The following is a 27073-nucleotide window of genomic DNA, read 5'->3' as shown; positions in this document are numbered from 1 at the left end:
CAAAGATTTACAGCTTTCAGAGTTGTGTTAGAAATAAAGTAGAACACTTTATAAAGTATTTTTGTAGTTTATTGATAAAATACGGTATGGTAAGTAATTTTGTTAATAAATCCGTGTAAAAAGTTTTTACTAATACAAAAAATAAAAAAAATCGATCATCGTGAATATTCTATGAATGAAATAAATATTCCTTATTTTTTATAATCATAAAAAATATGATTATTAAATATAATTTCTAGATTATACTTTTCACTAATATAAAAATATTAATGTAGTAATGATATTAAAATAGTATTAATTTGTAAATTTAAAATATTTTATTTACATGAACAACCCTAAAATTCAAAGACGCCGCAGATCACAAAACAAAAAAGATGGTACAAACCAAATGGACAGTTCTCAGAAGGCATTCATTCATTAGCATTTGCGGACCACTCTCTTTACTTTTTGTCCTGCACTGGATTTAAACATCACATTATCTTGTCAACTGAGAAATGTTATTTATATACCAATTCATAATATCTATTTAATCCTACCTTAACTACATGCTGTACAGCTTTACGCTATATCCCAGTAGAAGGGCATGTAGAAGGATAAGCAAAGAGAACCTACTGTTAAAATACAATTCTCGAGAGAATATTTGTCGAGTGCCAGAACTCAATAGCGCATTTAGAATTTAAGAATGCCATTTATCATTTAAAAAAAAAAAAACATTTTTTTACATTTTCAGAATATAGTTCATAAATAAAATGTTACTAATATTAACTTATTTACATACAAAGGACCTAATAATAAATAACATTGTCATTTATTTTTCATCAGTTTAGAATCATCCTCCTTTAGCCAGAATAGACTGATAAAAATGTTTTTTAAGCTGTATGCTTTATCACGCATAAGAACCCTGCTATTTCTAATAGGTAGCAGCAGGGGGAACGTAGTGTTAAAACACTCCATTCTCCACTTTCTTGTTAAGTACTAAAACAAAAATAATTCAGTCCTCCTAGTGAAAATAATTCATTCTTCCGAAAAATAATTGAGTCCCAAATATCTTATACCAGCATATTGTATTCTATTGAGAAAAGGGCAAGTGTTTCGATGTTATATCTGCGTCGGCGCTGCTGTGGGCGTCGGTATTTTAATTAACCAAGATTAATCTTAATAACGATTTCCTTTTGCGTACAAAATGCCTACGTATAGTCAATAATTAAACGGCATACTATATAAATAAGGTCAATAATAATTTGGAAAATATTTGATAAATTTTAATATCTTTTTTTAATATATTTTAATATTTTTTTTAATTAATTTACTAATTTTCAGATCTGATAGAAGACAAAAAATGACGATAACTCAATAGTTACCCTTTTAGATTTAAAAGTTTACAAATTTACTATTTTTCAATAATATTTTAGTAGCAACAATTTAACAAATTTAAAATCTCCCACTCTCTTTCTCTACCATTTCTTTTTAATGTATGAAAACAACAATAATAAATAAGCAAAGTCGAATGAAATTCGTTATTACGATTTCATCGATTTTATTTACGAATACCGCGAAGGTTCTTAAGTAGGTGGTCCATGGGCGATACGTAGGTGAATTTAACGTTACGTCGGAACCTGTTAATTATTTATACCGATGTTTGTTTAGTAAATTTTACCTATTACGCAAAATAAACAAATTGCTTAATTTTAGTTTGTAAAGGTTGATAATTTAGAAATTTTATACTAGGTGGCATATGATATAACTGTATAGTAATTATATATGCACGTAAGTATGTACTTTTGCAGATTGGGAATTAATCAATTTCACGCTTATTCCCGCAAAGCGGGATGGACAGTGGTAGCTTAGCACCGATCTTGAGAAGCCGTTTTAAATAATACATTAGTAAAACGGCATCTCGACATCCATCTCAGAGTTAAGAGCGGTTAATAAATATTGGCATGGCGTAAAAGTGTTAAGCCAGTATTTAAGTCTATTATTCTATACTATATTTGCCTAAGTGTTAGGACCCTTTTCTCCGTTTTCCGGGGGAACTCACTGCATTGGAATTTTCGTGAGTTTACCTACTGATTATAAAAACTTACAACATCTTTACTTTCTTTAACTACCGGATTTAATATTTTTATTTTATTTTTATTGATTAACTCTCAATTAACAGCGAATCGTTTTCCATTCTAAATGCCAAATTACTTTATGTTTTATGTTATGGCTGCTTTCTTAGTAGAAAACGAGGTTACTGATTTGCCTTTTTGTCAACTTAGATGACCAGCGATACTTTATCGTTAAAACCAATGAGCCAATTAAGAGTTACAGTTAAATAAGTATTTTATGTATTTAAAAGTAACTTCTAAATAAGTATTTTACTTAAAACCATGGGTTTTTGTACTCAATCAACTTTCTACTCGTTATTTAAGCACTCTCATCTCGAGTTGGCTATCTAAACTTTGTTCGGGTTTCCACGGCTGAGTGGCGTTGAGGTCGGTGCGTACATTCCGACAAACCTCTCACCGTGACCATACTTGGACCAAACTTCTATATAATATTATAGTATCAAATTCTATAGCTTCTTATATACATTTTTTTCTTCATCTACGCATCGCTGTAGATTAACTATTTCTATAGAATACAAGTACATACTGCTTTAAAGATTTATATTCCAAATATTTTCGTTTCACTGACGTGGTTAGACATGTTGCGGCGTTAGACTCCGCCGCGTCCTAGCCATATCATGTCCTGCTAATATTATAATTATAAAAAATGTGAGGATGGATGTTTGTGCTACTGTCACATAAAAACTACTAAACAGATTTGGTTGCAAAGTTTACAGCAATATTGCTTAAAAACCTATTGTAAAATATGTATAAAAATTTAATAATAAAAAGCTACTATTTAAGTATTAATGTAGATAAGATATAGGTACAACGACTTATCGATTGACATTCACTTCTTTACAAAATGCATTCTGAGAATCGATTTTGTGAATTCAAGCAATAGGTATTTGCGACACGTTATTTGGTAAAACCGATTGTGAAGCCTTATGTTAAATGTGGAAATCTATAAAAAAATATTTAAAGTTAATATGAATTGTCTATAGATGAGATATTTTAAAAAGATAGAGAGAAAAGAGAGATGTTTAGTTTTCGGTGCCTTTAGTGTGAGATGCACAATACGACACAAGATAGTCAAAGAATGCTAGTGTTAAGCAAAGAAGCATGAAGTGATTACATTAAAATAAAGAATAGCATCAAAATGCAAGATTAAATTTTCTGAAGTTTGGAAATATGAGGAGAAAGTCATAAATAAGTCATATTACTTGTACCATCTTATTGGTATTTCACTTGGGGTCCTGTCGACCTCACGTTTGTCTTGGATGGCCTGTAATCTATCTGTAATAATTTCTTACTAATTGCTTAGCAGCTAAGAACTAAGTTCACAGGGGTATATTAATTTAATTGTAGCCTTCAGATATGAAAATAAATCGATTTTTTATATTTTATATTGAATTTGCTTAGACTAAATCAGGTCAACCAAAATTTCACAAGAACCTACCGTTTTAGGATTAAAATTTTTAGCGAATGAATCATTTACCATATAAGTGCGATGTCGTATTAGGTATCTACAGTAGGTACGTAACAATGCTATTTTCCTTATATAGTATTTTGCATTGGAATGAATAATATTAATATTTCTTTTTTTGGTTCCCGCTGTATCCCGCACATAGCAGGATAGGCAAAGCTTATAGCAGTGGGAATTGAATCCACAATAATATTTTTTTAATAGAGCGATTATGTAGTAAATACATAGAACTATATCACAGCAAGTTATCTTATATCTTAAGTGTACTGAAAACGATCTTTTGCAAAGTGTTAACGCGACAAAGTTGCAACTAATAGTGGGTTGTACTATTTAGAGCACCACATGTTTATTATAATGGTAGTTCATAACAGTATGTTGAAATGATTTAATGGGTTATTATTATTTTTTATCTTCACGCATAATGCCTTAGAAAATATGTAAGGAAGCCATAATGGCGCAGCGGTGCAGAGTCTGTATGTAAGCGGGACGGTTATGTATTCTATCCTTACTCGAGGGAATAAGTTATTTTCTTGTCCTCGCTCTGGTAACGAGGCAAACGCAGCGTTGAGTTCCGCTAATCAATACATATACAATGCCTCGAGAATTTGACGGAAGGTGGAGTGGTTCCTTGGTTCCTTTGGTTCCTAGGTTCCCTCTGTCTACTCTACTATGTGCAGGATACAGCGGGAACCTTTGTTATTAAATAGCTTATTACAAACGAGGTCATTTGTAGGACAGTGATAGTCTGACGCATTAAATACCGTAGTGATTGATAGTAGACTATTACATCCGGATTCTTTAAGAACTTTGCTCTGTTTTTTAAATTATAACTTTATATCCAACAAAAGTAAAAAAAAAACGGATACTTGTACTTACGGTGTTTAGGTATACTTACTAAGTATAGTAAGAACAGTCATTTCAAATTTCAGTCAGTTCAGGCAAGTCGTGACGCAGGAGCACAAGCATGTGACTGTAAAGGTGACAGGTTATGGGTTCGATTCCCACCTGTAGTTCCTGAGGTTGGTGCCTTCAACTAAACAAACTTTTTCCTCCTTTATTTCCTCGCACTGATAAGGAGGGAAAGTGTGGTGTCGAGTTCTAAAACTTGGGATTGCAATAAGAATGGAACACTAGGTTTCCAGGTTCATTATGCCTACTCTACTATTTGCGGGATACAGCGTGAAGCTAAAGAAATATATATTTAGATTCCTAAAATACCAACGGGAACGCGAATAATCAATTTATTCCTTTTGATTTTAGGTTTACCGGTAATAAAGTCCAGAAGGACAAAGTCACGAGCTACAGCTAGTTTCATTACAATACCTCAGATAGCTATCTGCCTAACATTCAAATGGTATTAACCATAATATCTCAGCAACTAGAGCAAACGTACGCCCATGACCTCGCCGTTCTAGGAAATATCCAGTCTCTAGTACATTTCACAATACTCTATGGACACTAAGAACGAAATGCATAAATAAAGATTAGTATTTAAGCTTTATTTGAAACTAGCTTTTTCCTGCGGTTTTGCTCCCGTGGTCGAATGGTAATAGCTAAGAGTTGAGATACAATGTAAGTGTGGAACTCTGACCGCAGGCACAGTGGGTTACATCGAAACGATTAACAATTAGTTCCTGAGGTTAGCGCGTTCACGCAAACAAACTCTTTAGCTTGTTTTAGACTTTTTAAATATTTTCACTTAGATAGGCCGAGCTATTTACAAATAAACGTTGAATGTTTAATGAACATAAAAAAATATTTATGTTTTACTAAATTGGGTTACTAGATTTAACAGTTTTACTATGACTGTTATAGATTATTGTGTATAATTTAACTTTTAAATTTATTTTTAAACCATCTGCCATCATCCATAACTGACTGTAACGACGATTACGGGTTTGATTTCTACTCAAGGGCAAGAATTTTTCTTCTCGCTTAGGTAACGAGATGCGGCTACCCTTTTTCTTTAGGAATACAACGTGATTTTTTTTAATTAAATTAGTTTCTCCATTTTTTTAATTAGCAATGTTTTCTTAATTTTTTCTTATATAATATTTCCTCTAATTAACATCTTAATTTTGCAGATAAAACCATATATTGTGCGGAATGACGAACGTCCGGACCTCGTGACGTTTCTCAGAACGCCGAGGTCACAGACCGACGCGTGCCACTAGCCCGCTACTTACTATTTTACGTCACTTAAGTAATAATTAGCTACTGTGCTCTCTGTGCTTGGGAGTATTTAGTTATGCTGTACTGATATTTATCTGGAAGGAATTTAAACAAAAATGGGTAAGATTTGGTTTCTCATGCGAAAAAAAGCGATTAAATTGTTATAGTTTTATCCCGCTTATTTATTTATTACAGCTGAGCTATTTGCGGGAGAAAATTAATTAATTTTCTGGAAAATTTTGACAATTATTTGTTGTCTTTTTTGAGATATTTAATGTTATTTTAGTTTTCTTCTAATGATTGACTAGTTTATTCTGCAGTTATTTCACAAAAAATTTATTAAAGCCTGGTAAAGCATGCAAGCTCGGCATGAGATCTATACTCAACATGCAATGTTTGTAAAAATACAATAAAAGTGGAAAACGGAGAATCAAAGAATATTCATTAATATTCATTATGGTTCCCTCTGCCTACCCAGCAAAATCACTTCAGTAACCAAAAGTTGATTTACATAATGATGTCATATTGTCTCAATCTGTACGCATCTGTATATCCGGGTGGGACGGGACTTCCGTCCGTGCTCTCACTTTAAATTGACCACAAATAAAGGGCCCGCCACCCTACGGCACCCATCCGGGCCTGTGATGTACCATAATATAGATATCGATATAACGAAATTTTATAAAAAATGTTTTTTTTTTATTTTCAGCTTGTTACTTTTAGTAAAATTCTGTTTCAGTAAACTCTCTCTGTCCCTGTCAAATAAAAAAAATGTCAATATGCTATAATTCAAATGTCATCTTATTTTTATAACTAATAAATTTACATTACAAATAAGAATTTCGAAAGTAGACTTAAGTATGTAGGTACATATTAATTGTTGTTAATAAAATTATATTAGGCATTAATGTTTATTAAAATTGTTCCTTAGTGAAAGTTAGCTTGCATCGGTAACAGGATACATTGGAGCAAAATATTAACGGCACTTTCATTCGCATTTGACAAAAACTCAAATCTAACACACTCTACCGGAAATATTAGATATATGAAATTTGTAATATTATGTTAATTAAGAGCGAGTACTTAAGTATAATGTGTTAAATTGTTACTAATTAAATATTTTTTCGCTAGGTACCTTACTGAGAATGCCATACAGGTGGGTACATTATAGTTGTATATAGATTGAATCCTAGCTATGAAAATTCATTCATTCATTCTTTCTTTTTCCCACATCGCACACTTGTCCTAGCAGCATTCACAACTTTTATCTCAATTTTTGTGACATAGCTTTTTGAGTGACGGAATTAAACGCCGTCTGTCAGCAGATCGGGGAAATGAGAATAACTGAAATATAATCAGAGCAAAAATAGAACTTACAATCATTGCGTTTACATTCAAGCGCTGTACCACTGCATCACGATCGCGTAAAGACACGTTTGTATTTAAAAATATTTAAACTTATCACTAGGCTAGCCCTTCTTACTTCAACAAATACATTAATAAATATAAAATTATTTATCGTTATTTATACTAGTAAAATGTACATCACTATTAACATTTAACTTAATAGGAGCGCTATATATGTGACTTCCGAATTAGCGTAACTAAAGTGCGTGAAATGTACCGCCAAAGGTTATCAACCACGACCGTGCAACTACGCCTATTGTATATTAATTATTAATTATAATTACGATAAAATAAAATGATAAGAAAATTCATTGTAACTTCTTTATCTGTATGAAAATCGAGCCTTTGTTTAAAAAAATTAAATAAAATTAATTTTAATTGTCGTTTGTTGTAGGGCGAAGGTTGTGAGTTCATGATTAAAATGTTTAAAAAAATATTTATTCATTTAAAAAAATATAAGCTGAAATATATGGGATAGTAATATGTCAAAAGCCTGTCTTACCAGAGATAGAGCATTATAATAATTTTAAGATAATAATTCCCAAAAGTTGGAATAGAAGCCACAACCATCGCATTAACCGTCAAACGTTCCACTATCGAGGTCGTTGTGGCACAGTAGTATAGCGTCCGAAAACGAAATGAAACAAGCCGGTAGTGGGTTCGATGCCTACTAGGAGTATTTTTTTTTCCTTTTTTTGCCCTGGTTACTAAAAACAAAGCACGGCATTGAGTTTCAATATGGCACCTTTCAATATAGATGTGTCTCGAAAAATTAGACAGAAAGTAGGGAACGGAGAGATTTACAGAAAGTATTGAACGGAGAGATTTCTTACAAGGTTCCCTCTGTCTACGGGAAACAGCGAGAAGCTGCTTTATTCATTGTAATAATCTGTACCTACCTGAATAATATTTTAAATCCGCAAATCTTAATTTATATTACCTTAGTGACATAAAATATCTCGACCGACTCTATTTAAAGTCTATTAACGTGTTTCGTAACATGAGATTCTCTTATCTTCGCCTTGTAATTTATCATTCTTAGAATATGCACTAGCTTGTGTATGCAAATGCAGCTTGGCGCCTGTTAGTTTATTATTACTATTATTATTGTTATTGACGTCATTGTAGTTTATAAATAACTAGCGGCCCGCTCGCGGTTTCACCCGCGTGAACTATGTTATTATTAATTTCTGTCTCCATGACTACGTCCTAGTGACGTCTATGCAAAATTTGAGACTCCTAGCATTTGTAGTAACGAAGTTTCATACAAACTTTCAACCCTAAAAACAACCCCTTAGAAGTCGAATATTACAAATTCCCGTCTTAGCGAGCACCTACGTCCTGTAAATAACTCCTATGCAAAATTTGAGATTCCTAGCACATGTAGTTTCTGAGATTTTGTGATGAGTGAGTGACCTTTCGATTTTATATATGTATATAGATTAATGGTGCTCTAAGCTAAATTTAAATTTTGTAATTTAATATTCTTTATTATAGAAATGCAATGCCTGGATTCATTGCGTAGACTGTAGACGAATATTTTTTTTAAATATATAAGCAACTTGAACGTAGCGGGATTCGAATTAGTGTCTTGGGAAACGTCCACGCGGTACGCGCTCCGACCACTAAGTCGTACGTTCTTATCAAGCTATCTTACAAAATGTTACAAAATATTCTACTCGTAAATATAAAAATATTCTAAAAAATATTCTAATTCTAAATATTTAATTATTTCGTTCATTTTGTTCTTTAAATATTTTACGGAGACAATTTCTTGTTGTTGTTATGAATTACATTTTCATGTAACAGTCTTCTAGGCTTATAATTGTCCCTATTTTCTCCTTGTTTCCGTCTTTTTCAGGTTTAGGTAAAAGAAAACTGGAAACCTTGTGTTAAGACACACTTCCGGTTCCCACTTTCCGCCAAATTCTGGTAGCGTTACCAGGCGAGGATTTCTCAAATCCCCGAGTGGGAAAGTTTTTCTTTTTTATTTCACTATAAAATTCTTTAATACTACAGAACTGTTCTTCTTTGACGTCGGTTATATTATATCACATATCAGGTACAAGATGGGTGACATCACGTACGTGACGCAACGCTCGAGTGTATTGTATTACAGTTATTTTTAACTGTCGGTTAATACTTATAGCCTATTGTTATCGTCCTGCGAATTTTTTATGACATATTTTATTTGGTTAATATATTTTTTAGTTATTTTCCATGAGAATAGTTGATTGATATCTGTTTTGTAACTTAAAAAAATGATGAAGATTTCTTTATAAAGTAAAAAAAAATAACAAAAATAAATTTAAATCAATAAATGAAATTTGTCAGTTCATTCCCACTAGTTCCAGTTATATTCAGTGAGTCTGAGTTCCACCATTAAGCAAATGCTCGAAAATGTGGTTAAAAAGTGGGGAAAAGGAGTTTTCACTTAGTTCCCTCTACCCTGCTAAATACGGGATAGAGCGTGAAACTATTCTTAAACGCTAAACACAATTGTTGTAACACGTATTAAATATTCAATAGTATAATGTCAATAAGTTAATATCCACCTGCATCCGTGAACTGAAATATTCTGAACGCGCCTCAGAGGAGGATGTTTGAAGGATTGATACTGATTTAAACAGTTTAAATTACCATTTTTATACAATTACTTATATGAGAAAAAGTTTTTTTTTTGTACTGGTACAAATTCTAGTTGCGAGTTTCATTGTCGCGATGTCGCGATAACTGCAGAGTGTCTCAACACTAGGTTCCTTTTGCCGAATATAGCGTGAAGCCAACAAAAAATATGAAGTTCTTATATGAACTGAGCAGAAAGAACCATATAAGGTCCATAAAAATCGCTGTCAACTCTGAGATCGCTTTTAAGATCAATCTTTAGGTACTATTTTAATAAGCTATGAATGAAAACAATACCTGAAGATCGCTCTCAAGATCGATCTCAGAGTTAAGAGCGATATACAAATACAAGCCTTAGTGACAAATCACATTTACGGATGTGCTAGAGCAGCCTCTATAATTTGGTATGTAATTGTATCGATATGTCATGTATAGCAACGGAAGCGAGCCCACTTCCGCCTTGTTTTACCTAGGATCGTGCTTTCACATACAAATGTATGTATATGAGTTTCTGTCTTATTATCATGTTAATATAGCCTATATTTGTAAATCTGTTTTGAATTTTGGAGTGTTGTTATATTTTTTGTCCAATAGAACATTTTTTAATAACTATATGAAGTCCTCATGAAGACAATGCCATTGTGGTTTACAAGTTGATTGATTAGACGTGATGGTTCAAAGTTCAAATTTTTGTTAAAGAAATTTTACACTTCTTTATTTTTGGTAACCTAGTGTTAAAGAACTCTTTTTCTTATTAACAGAGATAGTTAAAAGCTGCCTTCTCTGTGTCAGTACAAAACGTAAAGAAATATACTTTCACCCTTTATTCTCTTTTACATACTTTAAAAGAAAAAAGTTTTTTTAAAGCTATCATATAAATTATTGCTTTAAAAATACTTTTTTCTCGTATAGCACAGTAAAACAATAAAGTCCCATAGTAAGTAATGTCAGTAAGTACTAGTAAGTCAAGTCATTACAGCCAGTAAGAAGCTGAGAGAACAATGCAGTAGCTCGGGTGCACATGTCAATGCGAGCGTGGGAAACGGTGCGGTAGGGTGGCAAGCATTTTGTATGAAAAAGCATATTAAAATTTAAGAAGTAAAACTGGAATTCTTTTATCTTTTTATTTAATAAATAGTTCTTTAGTTCAACGTTTGTGTAATTCTGGTCAAGTTTCAAATTAAAAGAGTAATTGATTAATCAAAGTCCACCCACATTTAAATTCTAATACTATATTTAATACACCTGTATTAAAACTACAAGACATATTTATAACAAACAACAATTCAGTGTATATAAAAGAAGTAGTGATAGAACAAGTAGTGCTAGAACTGACAATCCAAAATATTTTTTGGAACTTTTGATTAATATATTTTTTTATTTAAATATTAATTCTTACAATGTCTTGTGAACTTTATTTTAAGAACAAAAACATTTTCATATATCGGTTAAAGTCCTGATATAATCGATAGCGTGGTCAATGGAAATTACGCACATGCTTTCACATACATTTTTTCTTTTTTCACTATGTTATTATATGTTCAATAAATACAAATAAAATTAAAAAAAATGGCAAATTAATATAAAGATTTTAATAAAAAAAAACACTATTTATCCCCCGCAGTCTTAGCGCGACCTTAGATCTAGTGTTAAGACTTTTAGAGATATTGCAATATGGTTGGTAGAAAGCTGGACAATGACAACCCATAACCATAGAGTTTCTGCATAGCAGGCTAATCGGGGCGAACCTAGTGTTTGGACACTTCGTTCCCTTAGTAAAGATCGAGGTTAAAACCATCACATTTACAATCAATGGCAGTTCCACTGCGCCACGCCAGCCTCAACTAAAACCTACATACTATATTAATAACATAAAAATTTCCCACGCACTTACTGCCTTCAACGAATAAAAACACACATAACTGTTCAAATCTGAGAAATTATAATCGAAAACTAGCGGTTTTCTGAATTGGTACACAATACGTACTTAATTAAAAGAATGGCATTTCCAATATACCTGGTTGCGAGAGTTACTCGCCAGAGCATGGGAAAGTGGTGGGACATTGTTTTATTCACCGGTTGCAGGTAACCTGATGCTAAGAGAACTCTTGTAATGTTTTTTTTTATCTGTGTAATTTTTTTGTATGGAATATGTTTGATTTGAATCCGCTACTATCGTTTAACTAAGCGTGTCCCAACGGTACGGTACGACACTACGGTTATAATGCTTTGCAGGGTGTGCAGAAAAATGTTGTGTTGAGTCACAAAAGTCTTTTAGTTTTCACCCAGATTCGTTACAGTCAGTTTACTTAGTGGATTAAATTAGTTGTTCTTAAAATATTATTTTTTTATTCACTCACAAAAAATCTATTTCTTTTAACTAAGAAACGAGGCCTAATTTATTTTATTATTAACTCAATTTCATTGTACGTGCTCATTTCACTTCAAATAAGAGGTCACGAGTTCAATTCTCACATAAACCAAATGTCATTCTTAATTATAGAAAAAAATCTATCTATCTTGGTCATTACTAATACAGATGAAATATATGATTTATGAAGCAAGAGTGAGTGGTAAGAGAGGCAGAGGAGGCCTCGGTTGACCTCCGAGAGCACAGTATTGATGATACTGGAAGGTCATGGAAAAAGCATGGGGAGACGACAGGGGACGAAATTAACAACAAATTGATTCGACGTTTTTTGCTACAAAATTGCTACAAAATCGTTAAATAGGCGAAAAAATTCAGTTAGGCCCCTTCTATTCTAGGAAGCGATACAAGGCGTAAAATTTATTTCATATCTCTATAGTCAATAAATATAAAAGTAAAATCTACATTATGCAACTTTTACAACTTTATTTATGGTGTTTTATGGAGTTGTTCCTATTATCAGATAGATATATTAGATCTATGGATGTTGCGTGACCGGAATTACGCTGAACGATTGTTGATTGTTGCGAAATAGGAAACTATCATAATCGGTATAAATGGTAGTCAAAACCAGCTTCACGCTCTATCCCGCACGAAGCAGGGTAGGCAAAGGGAATCTAGTGTTAAGACACTACATTCCTCACTTTTTGCAGAATTCTTTAGGCATTGCGGGTTGAGTGGCAGAGCTCAACGCCGCGCCTTGCCACGACACCAGAGCGAAGAAATGGAAATATAAACGTAAATAAATATTACACTTCATCGAATGAAGATCGAACATAAACGGTAGTTATAGGTTCAACAATTTTACGCTTCTTTTTGCATAGTAAGATTGAAGCCGAAGGAAATTAGTGTTAAGACACTCCGTTCACCGCTTTCCGTTTAGTTTATGAGACATTGTGTGTTGAATGATGGAACTCATCGTCGCGGTTTATGTTTTGCCAGAGCAAAGGAAAAGGAGGAAAATGAAATTAAATCATTATCCAAGCAATAAGACCGCCTTTGCATATGTGTTTTTCTTTAAATTTTATTTGTGTTGTTCTTTCTATATATTTCATTTATGTGTGCAATAAAGTATATTCTATTCTATTCTATTCTATTCTATCCTGAGCGGGAATCAAACCCACCACCATTGCGTCCACAAGGTCAAGCGGGTCCTCCATCACGAAGTGACTTATCTACCTACAAAACCCATAAACATTGACAAATGGGTCGGTTGTTTGTTTTAAACTAAATTTTATTGATTTTGAACCGTTATTGCACTTTCGCATGAACCTCGTTTTATTTTATAGGTGATTGAGTATTGCTTCCGCGATTAAATGTATCTTTTAAATTATTTGTGAATTGTAAGCTTTATTACTTTTGGGAATTTAAACTATTGATGGTACTTATTTAGTGAAATTGAATTATAAATTTTGACTGCCATCAATGTATTAGGTACGCGATGGTTGTGGGCTGCCACTTAACACACAATATCTGGAATTTAGGTGGAAATTTTGGAGCACGAAGTGTTTTGACACTGGATTTTCTTTATCTGAAATGTTTCGTTCCCACTTCCATCCAATGTTGCCAACGTTGCACTTTGTCTTGTTACCAGTATCAACCTTGTGGAATCGTTTATCAAATTTAACAAAAATGATATAATATTCATTATATTACTTAAAGTGAAAAATGTAGTGACTCGCCACTACATTCTATCTTAACTCACTAAAATACGTATATAAGAGAAAATAATAAAAAAAAACACATTTTAACACCAACAATATGATACCGTCTGGTACGGTTCACATAAAAACAATTGGGAAATCTTTGTATCTGAGTGGGCCATCGCTAATTAATAAGCTTTTAGTGTAAAGAACAATGCTTCAACCGTCTCATTGTCAGTTTACAGTTCAATGTGTGATTGTTAGTATAATATCTTAATAAAAATATCTTAAAATTATGATCGAGGCCAGCTGTAATAGCGATAGGTTGCGGGTTCGATTCCTACTCGAGGAAATGAAATATTTAATGTTTTCATTTCGTCATTCTAGTAAGACAGGCAAAGCGCGAGGTTGAGTTCTGTCACTAAACACACAATGCCTTAAGAATTCGCCGGAAAATGGAGAACGGAGTGTTACTTAACATTGGTTCCCATGTTCCCACTGCTACGTGCGACACACTATAGCGTGAAGCTAAAAAAGTAATAATATTAGAATAAATATAGAATAGCACAAATATTTTATCATAACACGGTATTTCCATACCGAATTGATAACTAAAATAAATATTTGAAAAATTGATATCACAGACTATAGGTACATACAACGTTTCCGGTAACTAGTAGCTACTATATTTTTTTCTCGTAATATAAGCAAATATTTTTAAAAAAATCATGCTGTATTCCGCACGCAGCAGGCACAGAGGGAACCTAGTGTAAAGACACTCCGTTCCCTACTTTCTGCTAAATTCTAGAGGCAATGCATATAGAGTGGTGGAACTCAACGTTGTGCATTGCCTCGACACCAGAGCAAAGAAATGAAAATATTAATTTAGATAAATATTTTGTTTACTCCAGTGGAAATCGGACCTACAACCAGTCTCCTTTACAATTACACTGCTAGTTAGTAGCTACTATATTTTTTTTCTCATAGTATAAATAAATATTGTATAATTATAAGAACATCTACCTTTAACAGTGCGAAAGTGAAAAGAGCTTTCGCCGGTGAAAGATAATTATGTTTATATTTGATTGTTCTATCACAGCCGTGTAGTAGGGTGGTGATTTACTGTAAGGTACTTTACTGTGGGTGTGGGTTATAATCTATTACAGGGTATAAATTTAAAATTTATATATAATATACTAGCGGCCCGCTCGCGGTTTCACCCGCGTGAACTATATTATCATTAATTTCTGTCTCCATGGCTACGTCCTAGTGACGTCTATGCAAAATTTGAGACTCCGAGCATTTGTAGTAACGAAGTTTCATACAAACTTTCGACCCCAAAAATAACCCCTTAGAAGTCGAATATTGCAAATTCCCGTCTTAGCGTGCACCTACGTCCAATAAATAACTCCTATGCAAAATTTCAAATTCCTAGCACATGTAGTTTCTGAGATATCGTGATGAGTGAGTGACCTTTCGATTTTATATATATAGATGAGGCCGTAGTGGCGCAGGGGATAAGGATCAGAAGGAAAGCACGACGGTTGTGGCTCCGATTAATTACGATTTTTATCCCAGGGAATGAATTATTTTGATTTCATCGCTGTTGAAAAAAGACACCGCGTAGCTTAGACTCTACCTAGGTTTTAGGCTCGCACTCAATACACTAATGTCTCGATTATTGAGAAGATAGAGGGGAACGAGATGTCTTAACAATAGGTTCCCCCTCCTTACCCAACTATTCCTATATGTGGGATACATCGAGATGGTAAAAAAATATTTTAAAATATATCAAATGTTAAATATGAATCTAAGAAGGACTTACTTCAATACTATACAAGTAATTATTGAGATATAATCAAGAGACGGAAAGATAAAAAATGAATGCAACTTGAAAGGAAGTGAAAATAATGACGCCATAGCTTAACTACAGATGATGGGAAAGATACATGGACATGTGAAATAATTATTTATATCTATATACTTTTATACTAATATTATAAAACTAAAGAAAGGAAGAGTTTGTTTGGTTGAACACACTAATCGTAGGAGCTAAAAGATTAGAATTGAAAAAAAATCATTTATCGAGAAATACTACAGGTACACTAAAAATATTTCATGCCATATTTATAAAATGTGAAATAAAAACATCAAGGGAATCGAACTCACTATAATTAAATATACTCTTATCTATACTAATATAATAAAGCGGAAGAGTTTGTTTGTTTGTTTGTTTGTTTGTTTGTTTGTTTGTTTGAACGCTAAGATCTCTGAATCTACTGGATCGATTTACTTTGTTTTTGTTTTGTATGAAAGCTGCATTCTTCAGAAGTGCTATAGGCTATATAATATTACATTACACATATATATTAATAAATTAAAATACTTTCTAATTTGACATGCAATTTATTCTGCCATATTAATAACAACCGTCGTCGCTACGCGACCGCGTTCGTTGCCGCGTCTTTTGATATTCATCCTTATGAAAATAAATATAATAGTCACTTTTAGCATTTCATCTAGATTGAAATTATATTTCTATAGAAATTATATTCTTATATTTCAAGCAGGCGTAGGCGTAGGCGTAGCCGCGTCCGGGTCCGCTAGTATATATATATATATGTTGATATACTAGTTATGGCCCAACACGTTACCAAAGGCCCAACATCCTAAGTTACAAAATGTCCGTGTGAATCGGCTAAATACGAGAATTTAATATCTGTATGCAATCCTTTAACTAGATGCTTTTCCGGTAACTCTAAATAACTATGGCTTTCCATTAATACTTTCATAATATCTTTTTTTTTGCCTTTACCTTAGCTTAGAGAGAGAAACACTCAGTTCGCTTTTGATAAATTACTTTTATACCGCACCGCAATGGTAAGGAGACAGGTTCAAAAGTATTGAAAGAGTAGAAAACGGAAACCGGAGTGTCATAACACTAGGTTACATTTTGTCTACCATATGGCCATTCTAAATAATTATTAAAGTAACATTAATTAACAGCAAACTAGAGTACAATAGAGTACAAAACAACAATGGATGAGGCAACTGGTCAGTGTATTTATAAGGTTTTCGTAATTGTATGAGACCTATTTAGTAGTTAGAATGACAGTACAACTATTATATTAGCAAATTTAGTAGCTTTTCTTGTTTTTATTATTATTTTTTTGCTAGTTTGCACGCTACATCCCGCATCTAGCAGAATAAGCACGGAGCGTGTTAACACTAGGTTCCCAGATTCACCCTGTTTAACCTGTTATGTGCAGAATATACAGTGAAACTAAAAAAATGTTTGATTACTTACAGTGCGATGTGATAGGTCAGTGACGGAATCGTGCCTGTTCTCCAGACTTCCCAGGCTGCAGCACGAGGCGGACGAGGACAGGCTGACGGAGTCAGCGCGCGCCCGGTGCGGCGATACCGCGACGTGCTTCAGCATTCCTCACAAATAGTTTTATGTACCTGGCGATGAGAAAATTTTAAACTGTTATTATGTTTGTGTTTTTTGAAAGTATGTGTAGATCTACGCTGCGTTTTGGTTTATTATTATTATTTATTATTTTTATATAATTATTATTATTATTTTCTTCTTTTTATTTTATTTTAGCTTCACGCTGTCTTCTTCTTCCCGGCTATTATCAGGGTCTGCCTTCCTACCCAACCTACTCCACTTTGCACGATCTTTTACGTCCTTGGTGGTTAGACCATTGGCTCTCATGTCCTGCATCACGACATCCAACCAGCGCTTCCTTGGGCGTCCGGGAGGTCGTGCCCCAGGAACTAGTATAGCAAGGCACTTACGTCCGACATAGTTCAAACCATCTCAGGCGACGCTCTTGGAGCTTATCCACTACGTCACGGACCCCAAGACTACGAATGTGTTGCGTATGCGGTCAGACCGCGTTTTTAGCTTCACGCTGTCTTCTGCATATATCAGGTTAGACAAAAGGATAGAGGTATCCTTGTGTTAAGACACTTCTACTTTGCACTTTTCGCCGAAATCTCGAACCATTGCGAGTTGATTGGCGAAACTCAACGCCGCGCTTTACTTCGGTACCAGGGTGAGGAAATGACAATATTAAATCTTTCATTAAATTGCAAGTCGCACAGTTGTGAACTTGCGCCGTTTAAAAACTATAGATATTCTTTATTCTATAGAATCCATAAAACAAAAACAAGTGGAACGCACGTGCTGTATTGTTTAAAGTGATGTTTGGTATTTGGTTAGGAAGTGGAAGATGCGAGTTCTGGGAAGACCCTACCTGATACGCCTCTTTACGGTCACGTTACTGTCTTATACATTTTAATATGTTAAATTTTACGCCATCGTGGTACAGTGGGAATTTTAAACGCGTTGGATATAAGTTCGATTTCAGTACAGATTTGTCACTCTATTTAAAAATCGATTGCGAAACTTATTTTTTAGCTTTAGGTACAGTAAATTGGCATAGCAGGGTAGGTAGAGGGAACCTTGAAAGCTAGACCTTATCCCATCTGTACTACAACGTCGCCGAGGTTCAAGTAAAAATAAATCTCAATTTCTTATACCAAAGTATGCAATTATAAGCAATTTTCAAATAAATCACTGATGAGGTAAAAATTACTTATATGGTTGTCACGTTATTGTGACCTTTTGCAATGATACATACTTCTTTCTTGCAATATTTTAATTAAAATACGTAACTTTATTAATATATGTATTCGTAATTACTAAAGCCTTTCAGAACAGCTTTTATTTACGAAACTTTGTATTTTTTTTTATATGGTATGGCATATAGAGGACACCTAGTGATAAGACACTCCCAACTTTTAACTCAATTTTCATAACAGAATTTAACGTAGCCCTTTATTTTATTCAGACCTAGTTAGATTGGAACCCACTACTGTCATAGTTGCAGCCAAACGCTATACGACTGAACAACGATGGTTGTTTAACTTTTATTATTTAACTTTGAATAAAAATACAGTATCCATACCTATATTATAAATTCGAAAGTAACTCTGTCTGTCTGTCTGTCTGTCTGTCTGTCTTTTACGCAATCAGGGCCAAATCGCTAATTTAATTGTGATAAAATACCCATATAGAGATACTTGAGGGTCTCGGGATGAACATAGGATACTTTTTTTCTCATATTTGTAATATTTTCGATATATATCAATATATTAAAATACTTATTAATTTGACATGCAATTTATTCCGCCATGTTTATAACAACCGCCGTTGCTAAGCAACGATTTGGAGAGTTTGTTGTTAGAAAACGTCACCCAAAATGTGCTTGCTTAACGCATCTCTCTATTGAAAACTGAAAATAATTTCACAAATATATTTAATAATTATTCGTATAGTTCAAGCGGGCGTAGCCGCGTTCGGGTCCACTAGTAATATATATATATACGTGCATGCACATATTATGTAACGGCTTAATTGATAACTGTATAATGCATTTGGCGTGTCATGTACTTGCCCTGAACGAGTGGGCGTGCCCATTGTTCGGCGTTTTGTAAACTGTATTAAGAACTAAATGTTAACAGCATGTTAAATTACTTAATACTTTAATGGTATACGTATATGTAAGAGTATGAACGTAGTGCAGCGGCAACGCGACGGTTATAGTTCGATTCTCAGTCGGGGGAATAAATTGTTTTCACATTCGCGCTCTACTAATAGGACAGACCGTGGCATTAAGTTACGCGTCTCACAACGCAATGTCTAGAAAATTAAGTGGAAAGTGAGGAATGTCTTAACAATAGCCCTCTATGTGTCTACCCTAATATATTTAAAATTGTGTGGATCTACTAAAATTACGTACATAAATAAATATTGTAAATAAAGAGAACTAATTTCAACACCCTTGTAATGCAATGAATCAGTATCTGAATACACGTAATAGTTTTAGGTTCGACTCTCATTCAAGGGATTTTTTTTAATTAATTAGGTACTCTATACAGGCAAGATATAGCATATCGTTAGGCTTCGCCACTCACCGTATAACCTTTAACTAGCTAGGCGGTTTGGAAAGATGAGAACCGAGTGTCTTAACACTAGTTTCTCTGTAAATAGCAGGGTAGGCAACCCTGCTATTTACGGGATAAAGCAAGAAGGTAAAAAAAGATTGAATCCCATTAAAACTGACGTGTGTCGCGGACTCAACAGAATGCAGGAGCAGTGCAGGCAGAATTAGTTTTCTAAATAAAGCTACGCGTAAACAATACCGCGATTCAGGTAACGGAAATCCGTGTCAAAATACTAAAACAATACCTCGTATATTTCAAGATTTGAACGTGAATCAAGCTTATTTTATGAAAATGTTTAAATATTAAATATTAAACCTATCTATACTAATATAATAAAGCGGAAGAGTTTGTTTGTTTGTTTGTTTGTTTGTTTGAACGCTAAGATCTCTGGATCTACTGGTCTAATTTACATTGTTTTTGTTTTGTATAAAAGCTGCATTCTTCAGAAGTGCTATAGGCTATATAACATTACATTACACATATAAACTAATAAATTAAAGTACTTTCTAATTTGACATGCAATTTATTCTGCCATGTTAATAACAACCGTCGCGTCGCTACGCAACCGGTACCGCGACATTTTGATATTCATCCTTATGAAGTTTGATAAATAATTAAGGAGATGTCACTGATTCGAAATGACCTAGCCTACGGGCGGCACAGTATGACCGACGCGAAAATATTCTTATAGTTCAAGCAGGCGTAGCCGCGTCCGGGTCCACTAGTCTATACTAATATAATAAAGCGGAAGAGTTTGTTTGTTTGTTTGTTTGTTTGTTTGTTTGAACGCTAAGATCTCTGAATCTACTGGATCGATTTACTTTGTTTTTGTTTTGTATGAAAGCTGCATTCTTCAGAAGTGCTATAGGCTATATAATATTAGATTACACATATGTACTAATAAATTAAAATACTTTCTAATTTGACATGCAATTTATTCTGCCATGTTAATAACAACCGTCGTCGCTACGCGACCGCGTTCGTTACCGCGTCATTTTGATATTCATCCTTATGAAAATAAATATAATAGTCACTTTTAGCATTTCATCTAGATTGAAATTATATTTCTATAGAAATTATATTCTTATATTTCAAGCAGGCGTAGCCGCGTCCGGGTCCGCTAGTAAGTTATATTTGTTCACGCGCGCTGCTCAAGTTTTAGGACCTAAGCCTTAATACCTTGCAAAAAGTGCAAATAAGTATTTATTTAATATTTTTAAGGTATCATTCCATATTTAGAAAAGAAAAATATTCTTTTTAATAGTTATTAAAATTCGAATCCACGCCTCTAGGAAGCCGTCGAAACGCTTTGACCACTAAACCATACGTTGGACGATCCAAGCGGCGTACGTTCAAATCCCGCTACGTTCAAAAAAAAAATATACGTTTCTAAAAAAGCATCATTCAAATAAGTATTTGTTGCACCGAACTAGCGATACTATAAATCCTTCTAGCTTCAGAACTCAAAAAAATACAATACTAGCATTACTAATAAGTCGTCACGATATAGTAACATACATACATTCAGTAGGAAATATTACTAACACGGACTTCCTCTGTGTTGTGATGTAACCTAACACGCGATGCACGCATCACAAATTTTCCCAGGGAAAAGCGTTACATATAATCTTTACTAATAATAATTTAATATAATTTTTAATATGTAATGTATATCATAGTAAAATCAGTTTTTCACCATCTTGGTGTAGTTGGGAAATGTCTGTATGAGGTGGTTGCGACTTTGAGTCCCATTGGAGGGAATGAAATAATTTCATTTCTTTGCACTTTCTATATCTATTATTGGGAAAAATGTGGGGAATGCCGCGTCTTAACACTAGGTTTCTTTTTTCTTCCTTGTCATACGAAGGATAGAACGATAGAGCTAAAATAATATTTAACTCTTTAAAACTCTTTTAACGTTTCGTGTTTTTGCGTTTTTTTTTTCAGCCTCACGTACGTATCCTGCCTATAGAAGGGTGGGCAGAGAGAACCTAGTGACAAGATACTCTCTATTCTCCAGGTTTCGGTCAATTTTCAAGTGGCGGAAATCATTGTCGAGTTTTCGCCCATTACCAGAACAAAGACATTAAAATAATAATTCATTCCTCCGAATAAGAATCGAACTCACAACCGACCCGCTACAATCAAAAGCTACAGCCTAAAATAGATATATTATAAACAAAATATCTAATAACATACTAAAATATAACATTAACCATATAAAATCTGAGCGCGTAGTCAATTAATGTGAGGAAACCATAAACGGTGACAGGATGTGTGTGTATTTACAAAATTATAAACACACCCAATGGGTGTAACACCTACCGGGTTGCGTGATGAATTAAATATTTCATTTATTTTACTTAACTTTGTAATATTAGGAAGCCTTCGTGACCCAGTGGAAAAGCCTATAGCAGTAAACGCAACGATTGTGGATTCGACTCCCTCTCAAGGCAATTAATAATTTTCATTTCCTCACCCTGGTCATTATATAAAACACTGCGTTTAGTTCTGCTACTCATCACGCAATGTCTCGAGAACACTAGTTCCCTTTGCTGCTACAAACAAGATACGGTATGACGCAAAATTTTTTTTGATAGAAGCCGTTTTAGTTCAGCGGCATAGAGTCAGACTGTGAAAACAACGGTTGTGAGTTCGATTCCCATACGAGAACGAACAGATTAAGGAGTTTAAGTTAGTTTTCTTCTATAAACCCTCTATAAACTAATTTTTCATTTAACATTCCTTCCATAGCACTTAAATTATGTACATGACAAGACCTAACTACAGCTATGATTAAGACAAACTAAGAAGTGGGTAATTCTAGTATTTATCAATTGACCTGGATGCTTTAATGGAAGGAACAAGCCAGTTAAGATTAGATGCTTCTGATAGTTCATATATACCATACCTTGCCTATTGTCTTCTATATGGGGAGTTATTAAATAACTTTTTTGGTTTTGATATTTTACTATTTAAGTTTTGCACTTCATTTTTCCATCTCTCAAAAGTCAAGGACGGCGTTGAATTCCGCCACTTAATAAAAAAAAACTTTAAATATTTATCTTTTTTATCGGTTATTGAGGCGGCAATCGAAAAACCAAGTGTTTGATACTAGGTTCCCCCTGTCTACACTGATATATGCGGGATAAAGCGTGAAACTGGCGGTGGTATGGAGTTGCAGAGCTCAACGCCGTAAAATAAAATATTATTAATATTATAATATTTATAGAAATAATCATGTTGTCATATATCGGGTTCATTGTAATTCAATAATACTATTTTAGTTACATTACACCGGTCATCGCACTGTTACGGCTAGTACACATGTAAGACGATCCAGAAGCTTATCCACCTGAGAAAGATAGAATTTCTTATGGATTTTATAGAAAGGTTTCTATTTTTTACTATAAATAAATATAATTATTAATAGCGTTTTGAATTATTTTCATTTGCTGGTTCTGGTGAGAACTAAATGCGGGGTTGAGCTCCGTGCTAAAACGCAGGTGGAAAAAGGAGAACGAAATGTATTAACACAGGTTCATTCTGCCAAAGCGGGTTGCTGAAAAAAAGGAGCTTTATGTGACCCGAAGTATTGCTTCTATGTACGCAGTACGTTTTACGCATGCGTTAAGCAAATGTAAAATTGTAAGTTATAGGCAGTTATATATATTTTACTAAGGCCAGTAGCCAGGCCAGCCAGGTAGCACAGTGACTGCAAACGCTCTCTGATTGTGGGTTCTATTCCCACTCGGTCTACTAACGACACAAAGCCTGGCGTTGAGTTCCGCCACTCAACACGAAAAATGAGAAACGGGTGTGTCTTAATGAGAAACAAGGTTTCTTAACACTAAGTTCCCAGGATCTCTGCTTAACTTGCTATGTGCTAGATTCAACATGAATAAAAAATATATATTTTACCTAAATTCGAATACAATGTAAATTTAAAGAAATCTTATAGTATATCCTAAGCTTTAAAGTAATGATAATTCAAAACACAAGCGGAAACGCCGTCTGTCCGAATGTATCGCAAAAAAATCCCAAATCGACGCACCTCATACTAATTATTGCGAACGGGATTAGAATATAAATAAATATAATCTCATAGTGAAACCAATCCATACATATGTATAGTAAAATTGTAACTGGTGGTCGTCTGTACATATGAGTTCATTTATTATTTGCGGTATTTATTAAATGTAATAGAACCCGATATCAATTATTTTATAAAATTTATCTGTTTTTCGATTTGTGTGTTTGTCTGTCTATGCACGCTAATCTCAAAAAGTGCTTGTAAAAGTTTATTTGATTAAAGAATATTTTAAATTGGAATTTGCAGTAACGCACTATCAACACTCGTATTAATCAAACATGTCTTATAGTGAGTACTGTGTAGTTGTAATATTTAATTGATTAATTCAAATTAATAATTAAACTTAAAGTAATAAATTATTTTTTGTCATATCAGAGGCCATCGTGGCGGACGGGCAAGCGTGCGACTACTAATGCGACGGTCGTCGGTTCTATTCCCATTCGAAAAAAATAAATATTTAATATTTTCATTTCCTGGCTTTCGTAACGAACTTCAGCTCCAGTCAACGCGCAAATCCTCAAGAATTGGGATCCAAAAGAAATGGAGTGTCTTAACACTAGGCCCAGGCTTCCTCTGCCTACCCTGCTATATGTATTGCGGGATGCAGCGTGAACCTAAATAAAAAAAAAAGTAAAAAAATATCTTTATAAATATATTTTTTTGGATTTCATACATAAGTATTTTGAATATGCCAAATTTCACTCAGTTCGCTCAAAATTTTGTCGAGCGGGAAACGGACCCACAATCAACGTACTTTGAGACTAACGTCCCACTGTGCCACGATGGGCTGACAGAAATATTTTTTTTATATTTAAAATTCCATCCGCGTGCAAATATCTTCAATGCCCATAGTATTTTCTCTTGGGACTGTAGTCCTTTTTCCTATATCTTTAAAGTATTTAATCGTATGAACAACGAAGGGCACCCATTGTCCTAAGGATTTCGAGTCGGGCACATATTTCATATTAAGTAAGTTCGTTTCTTAGAAAGCAAGATTTTTATTGTTATATCAAAGACAATGACATTGCTTTGGTAGGATTTGAGGTTAAGGATTATTTTCAATCCATTTATTGTGTATTTTAATATATATCTACTGGTATTTGGGCAAAATAAACAGCCATTAACCGCGGTTTCGCCTGCGTGGTATAATAGAAAGAGCTAAGTTCTGTATGACACGTGACACTTTTTATGTACCAGGGGTAACTCTGACCCCATAGAGTAGGAAAAGAAAGCGACTAAAAATAAAAAAATAAAACAAATTAAATCACTTCACGCTGTATCCCGCACACATCAGGGTAGGCAGAGGGAACCTAGTGCTAAGACATTCCGTTCACCCCGTGGGGAACAAAAGCGACTAATATATTGTAATATACCCTATAACTTTCATTGATAAATGAACTGTCGAACACAAAAATATTATTTCTATAGACCAAGCAATTCTTGAGATAGATGCTATCAATGAAACACACTACAGTTTTTTAATATTCTTATAGAAATTATAGATCAGTAATAAGAACAAGTTTTTCATACATTTCTAAAGTTTCACCAAGCTATAGTTTCCCCATAGTTAGAGATAATTAACTAATTACTCTCAAGCGAACAATGTTAGAGACAATGTAACTGTCGCAAACCGCTCTCCCACGGCCCTACTCCACAAAACGGGCTTCCAGCCTTATAATGTCAGGATTTTATCACTTGAGAAAAAAATACTATAAATAATACAATTTTTCTTTATATTTTTGCTTCATTTATATGAATCTTATGAATCTGTTCTTATGAATCTTGATAGTTTTCAATTGAAATTTTAAAACATTTTTAATTAATTAATCATATTATAATTGTAATTAAAATAAGAAGATCCTTGAGTTTATCTTTCAAAAAATTACTTTGATTGTATTGTAATTGCACATTGATGACAAAATTTAATTGTTTCGTAATTCTGTTCTGTTCTGTTCTTTCTATTATGGCGTTCCGAGCGTGCCAGTTGAGCACAAAATCAGTTCGCCAGTGTCACGTTGAATGGAAAGTTTCGTAATTACATATAGCTCTTATTTGACATATTATTATTTATTTTATTTTATTTTATTTATTTTAAGTTGGGAAACAAACAGCATTTTACAGTACTTTTTAGTATAATACATATCCATATTCCAACTGCCAATAAAGTTTCCACTTATACATAAAACATGGAGTGAATATGTTGCTAATTAACAATTAAAAATTAAATTTACTGTCTAAAGAGAAAAAAAAAAAAAACAAAGATTTTTACGAATGAAAGGTTAAGGTTTACATTAGGTTAGGATTTACAGAATTTTGAATTTTGTCAATGATCTTACATGAAAACTGCATCAAACTACTATGAAAAATGTCAATATCACTAAAGCAATTATTGTATGCCCTACAAGATCTTAGTATAAAACAATTTTGGGCATAATTGGTTTTTCGAGCAGAAATGTAAAAGGTGTCCCTAGATCTGGCACTAAAAGTTGGACATTTTATGTGAATATTACTTAGCAGATAATTGGAATCTATAAGATTGTGTAACAATTTATACAAAAAAATTTGATCTCTATATCCTCTTCGTTTTTTTAATGATAGTATATTTAGGTTATGAGAGTTATCTAATTTAAATTTGTAAAGTAATCGCCGTATAAATTTATTTTGGACACTTTCAATTGCAAATACATATTTATCATACTGTGGGTTCCAGACTGGCGAGGCATACTCTAAGTAAGGTCTAACATATGAATTATACAAAAGCTTAAATGTATGTATGTTCTTAAAATCACTCCCCTGTCTAAATATAAAACCGAGCATTTTATATGCTTTTCCTATAATATTCGCAATATGTTTGTCGAATAAAAGACCGGCGTCCAATAATACACCAAGGTCCTTAACAATGGAGACTCTTTTTATTTTCCTGTTGCGAATCAGATAATCAAATAGAATGGGAGATTTCTTTCTACAAAAACTAATTACACAACATTTGTCAAGATTTAGAGATAATTGATTAGACGCGCAGTATTTATCAAAATTGACTAGATCCTCCTGCAGTTTAGTGCAATCCTCTTGATCTCTTATAATTTTGAAAATTTTTGCATCATCGGCATA

At 33.5% G+C, this 27073-nt stretch overlaps 1 protein-coding gene across 1 annotated transcript in view; it reads right to left on the bottom strand.

The window, feature by feature from the left end:
• rau (RA domain-containing protein rau) overlaps positions 1 to 27073 on the bottom strand; it is a 61788-nt gene that overhangs the window by 19028 nt on the left and 15687 nt on the right. The window contains exon 2 of the mRNA XM_085196433.1: positions 17159 to 17316. Within this exon, the coding sequence (XP_085052559.1) occupies positions 17159 to 17293 (135 nt within the window). The 5' untranslated portion in view covers positions 17294 to 17316. The remainder of the gene's footprint in view (positions 1 to 17158; positions 17317 to 27073) is intronic.

This window comes from Heliconius melpomene, chromosome 1 (genome assembly GCF_056956725.1).
Source record: "Heliconius melpomene rosina isolate 202511_hmr_F chromosome 1, ASM5695672v1, whole genome shotgun sequence".
In the NCBI taxonomy this organism is placed as follows: domain Eukaryota; kingdom Metazoa; phylum Arthropoda; class Insecta; order Lepidoptera; family Nymphalidae; genus Heliconius; species Heliconius melpomene.
The sequence above is the reverse complement of the archived record's forward strand: the minus strand, read 5'-3'. Positions and strand labels throughout refer to the sequence as shown.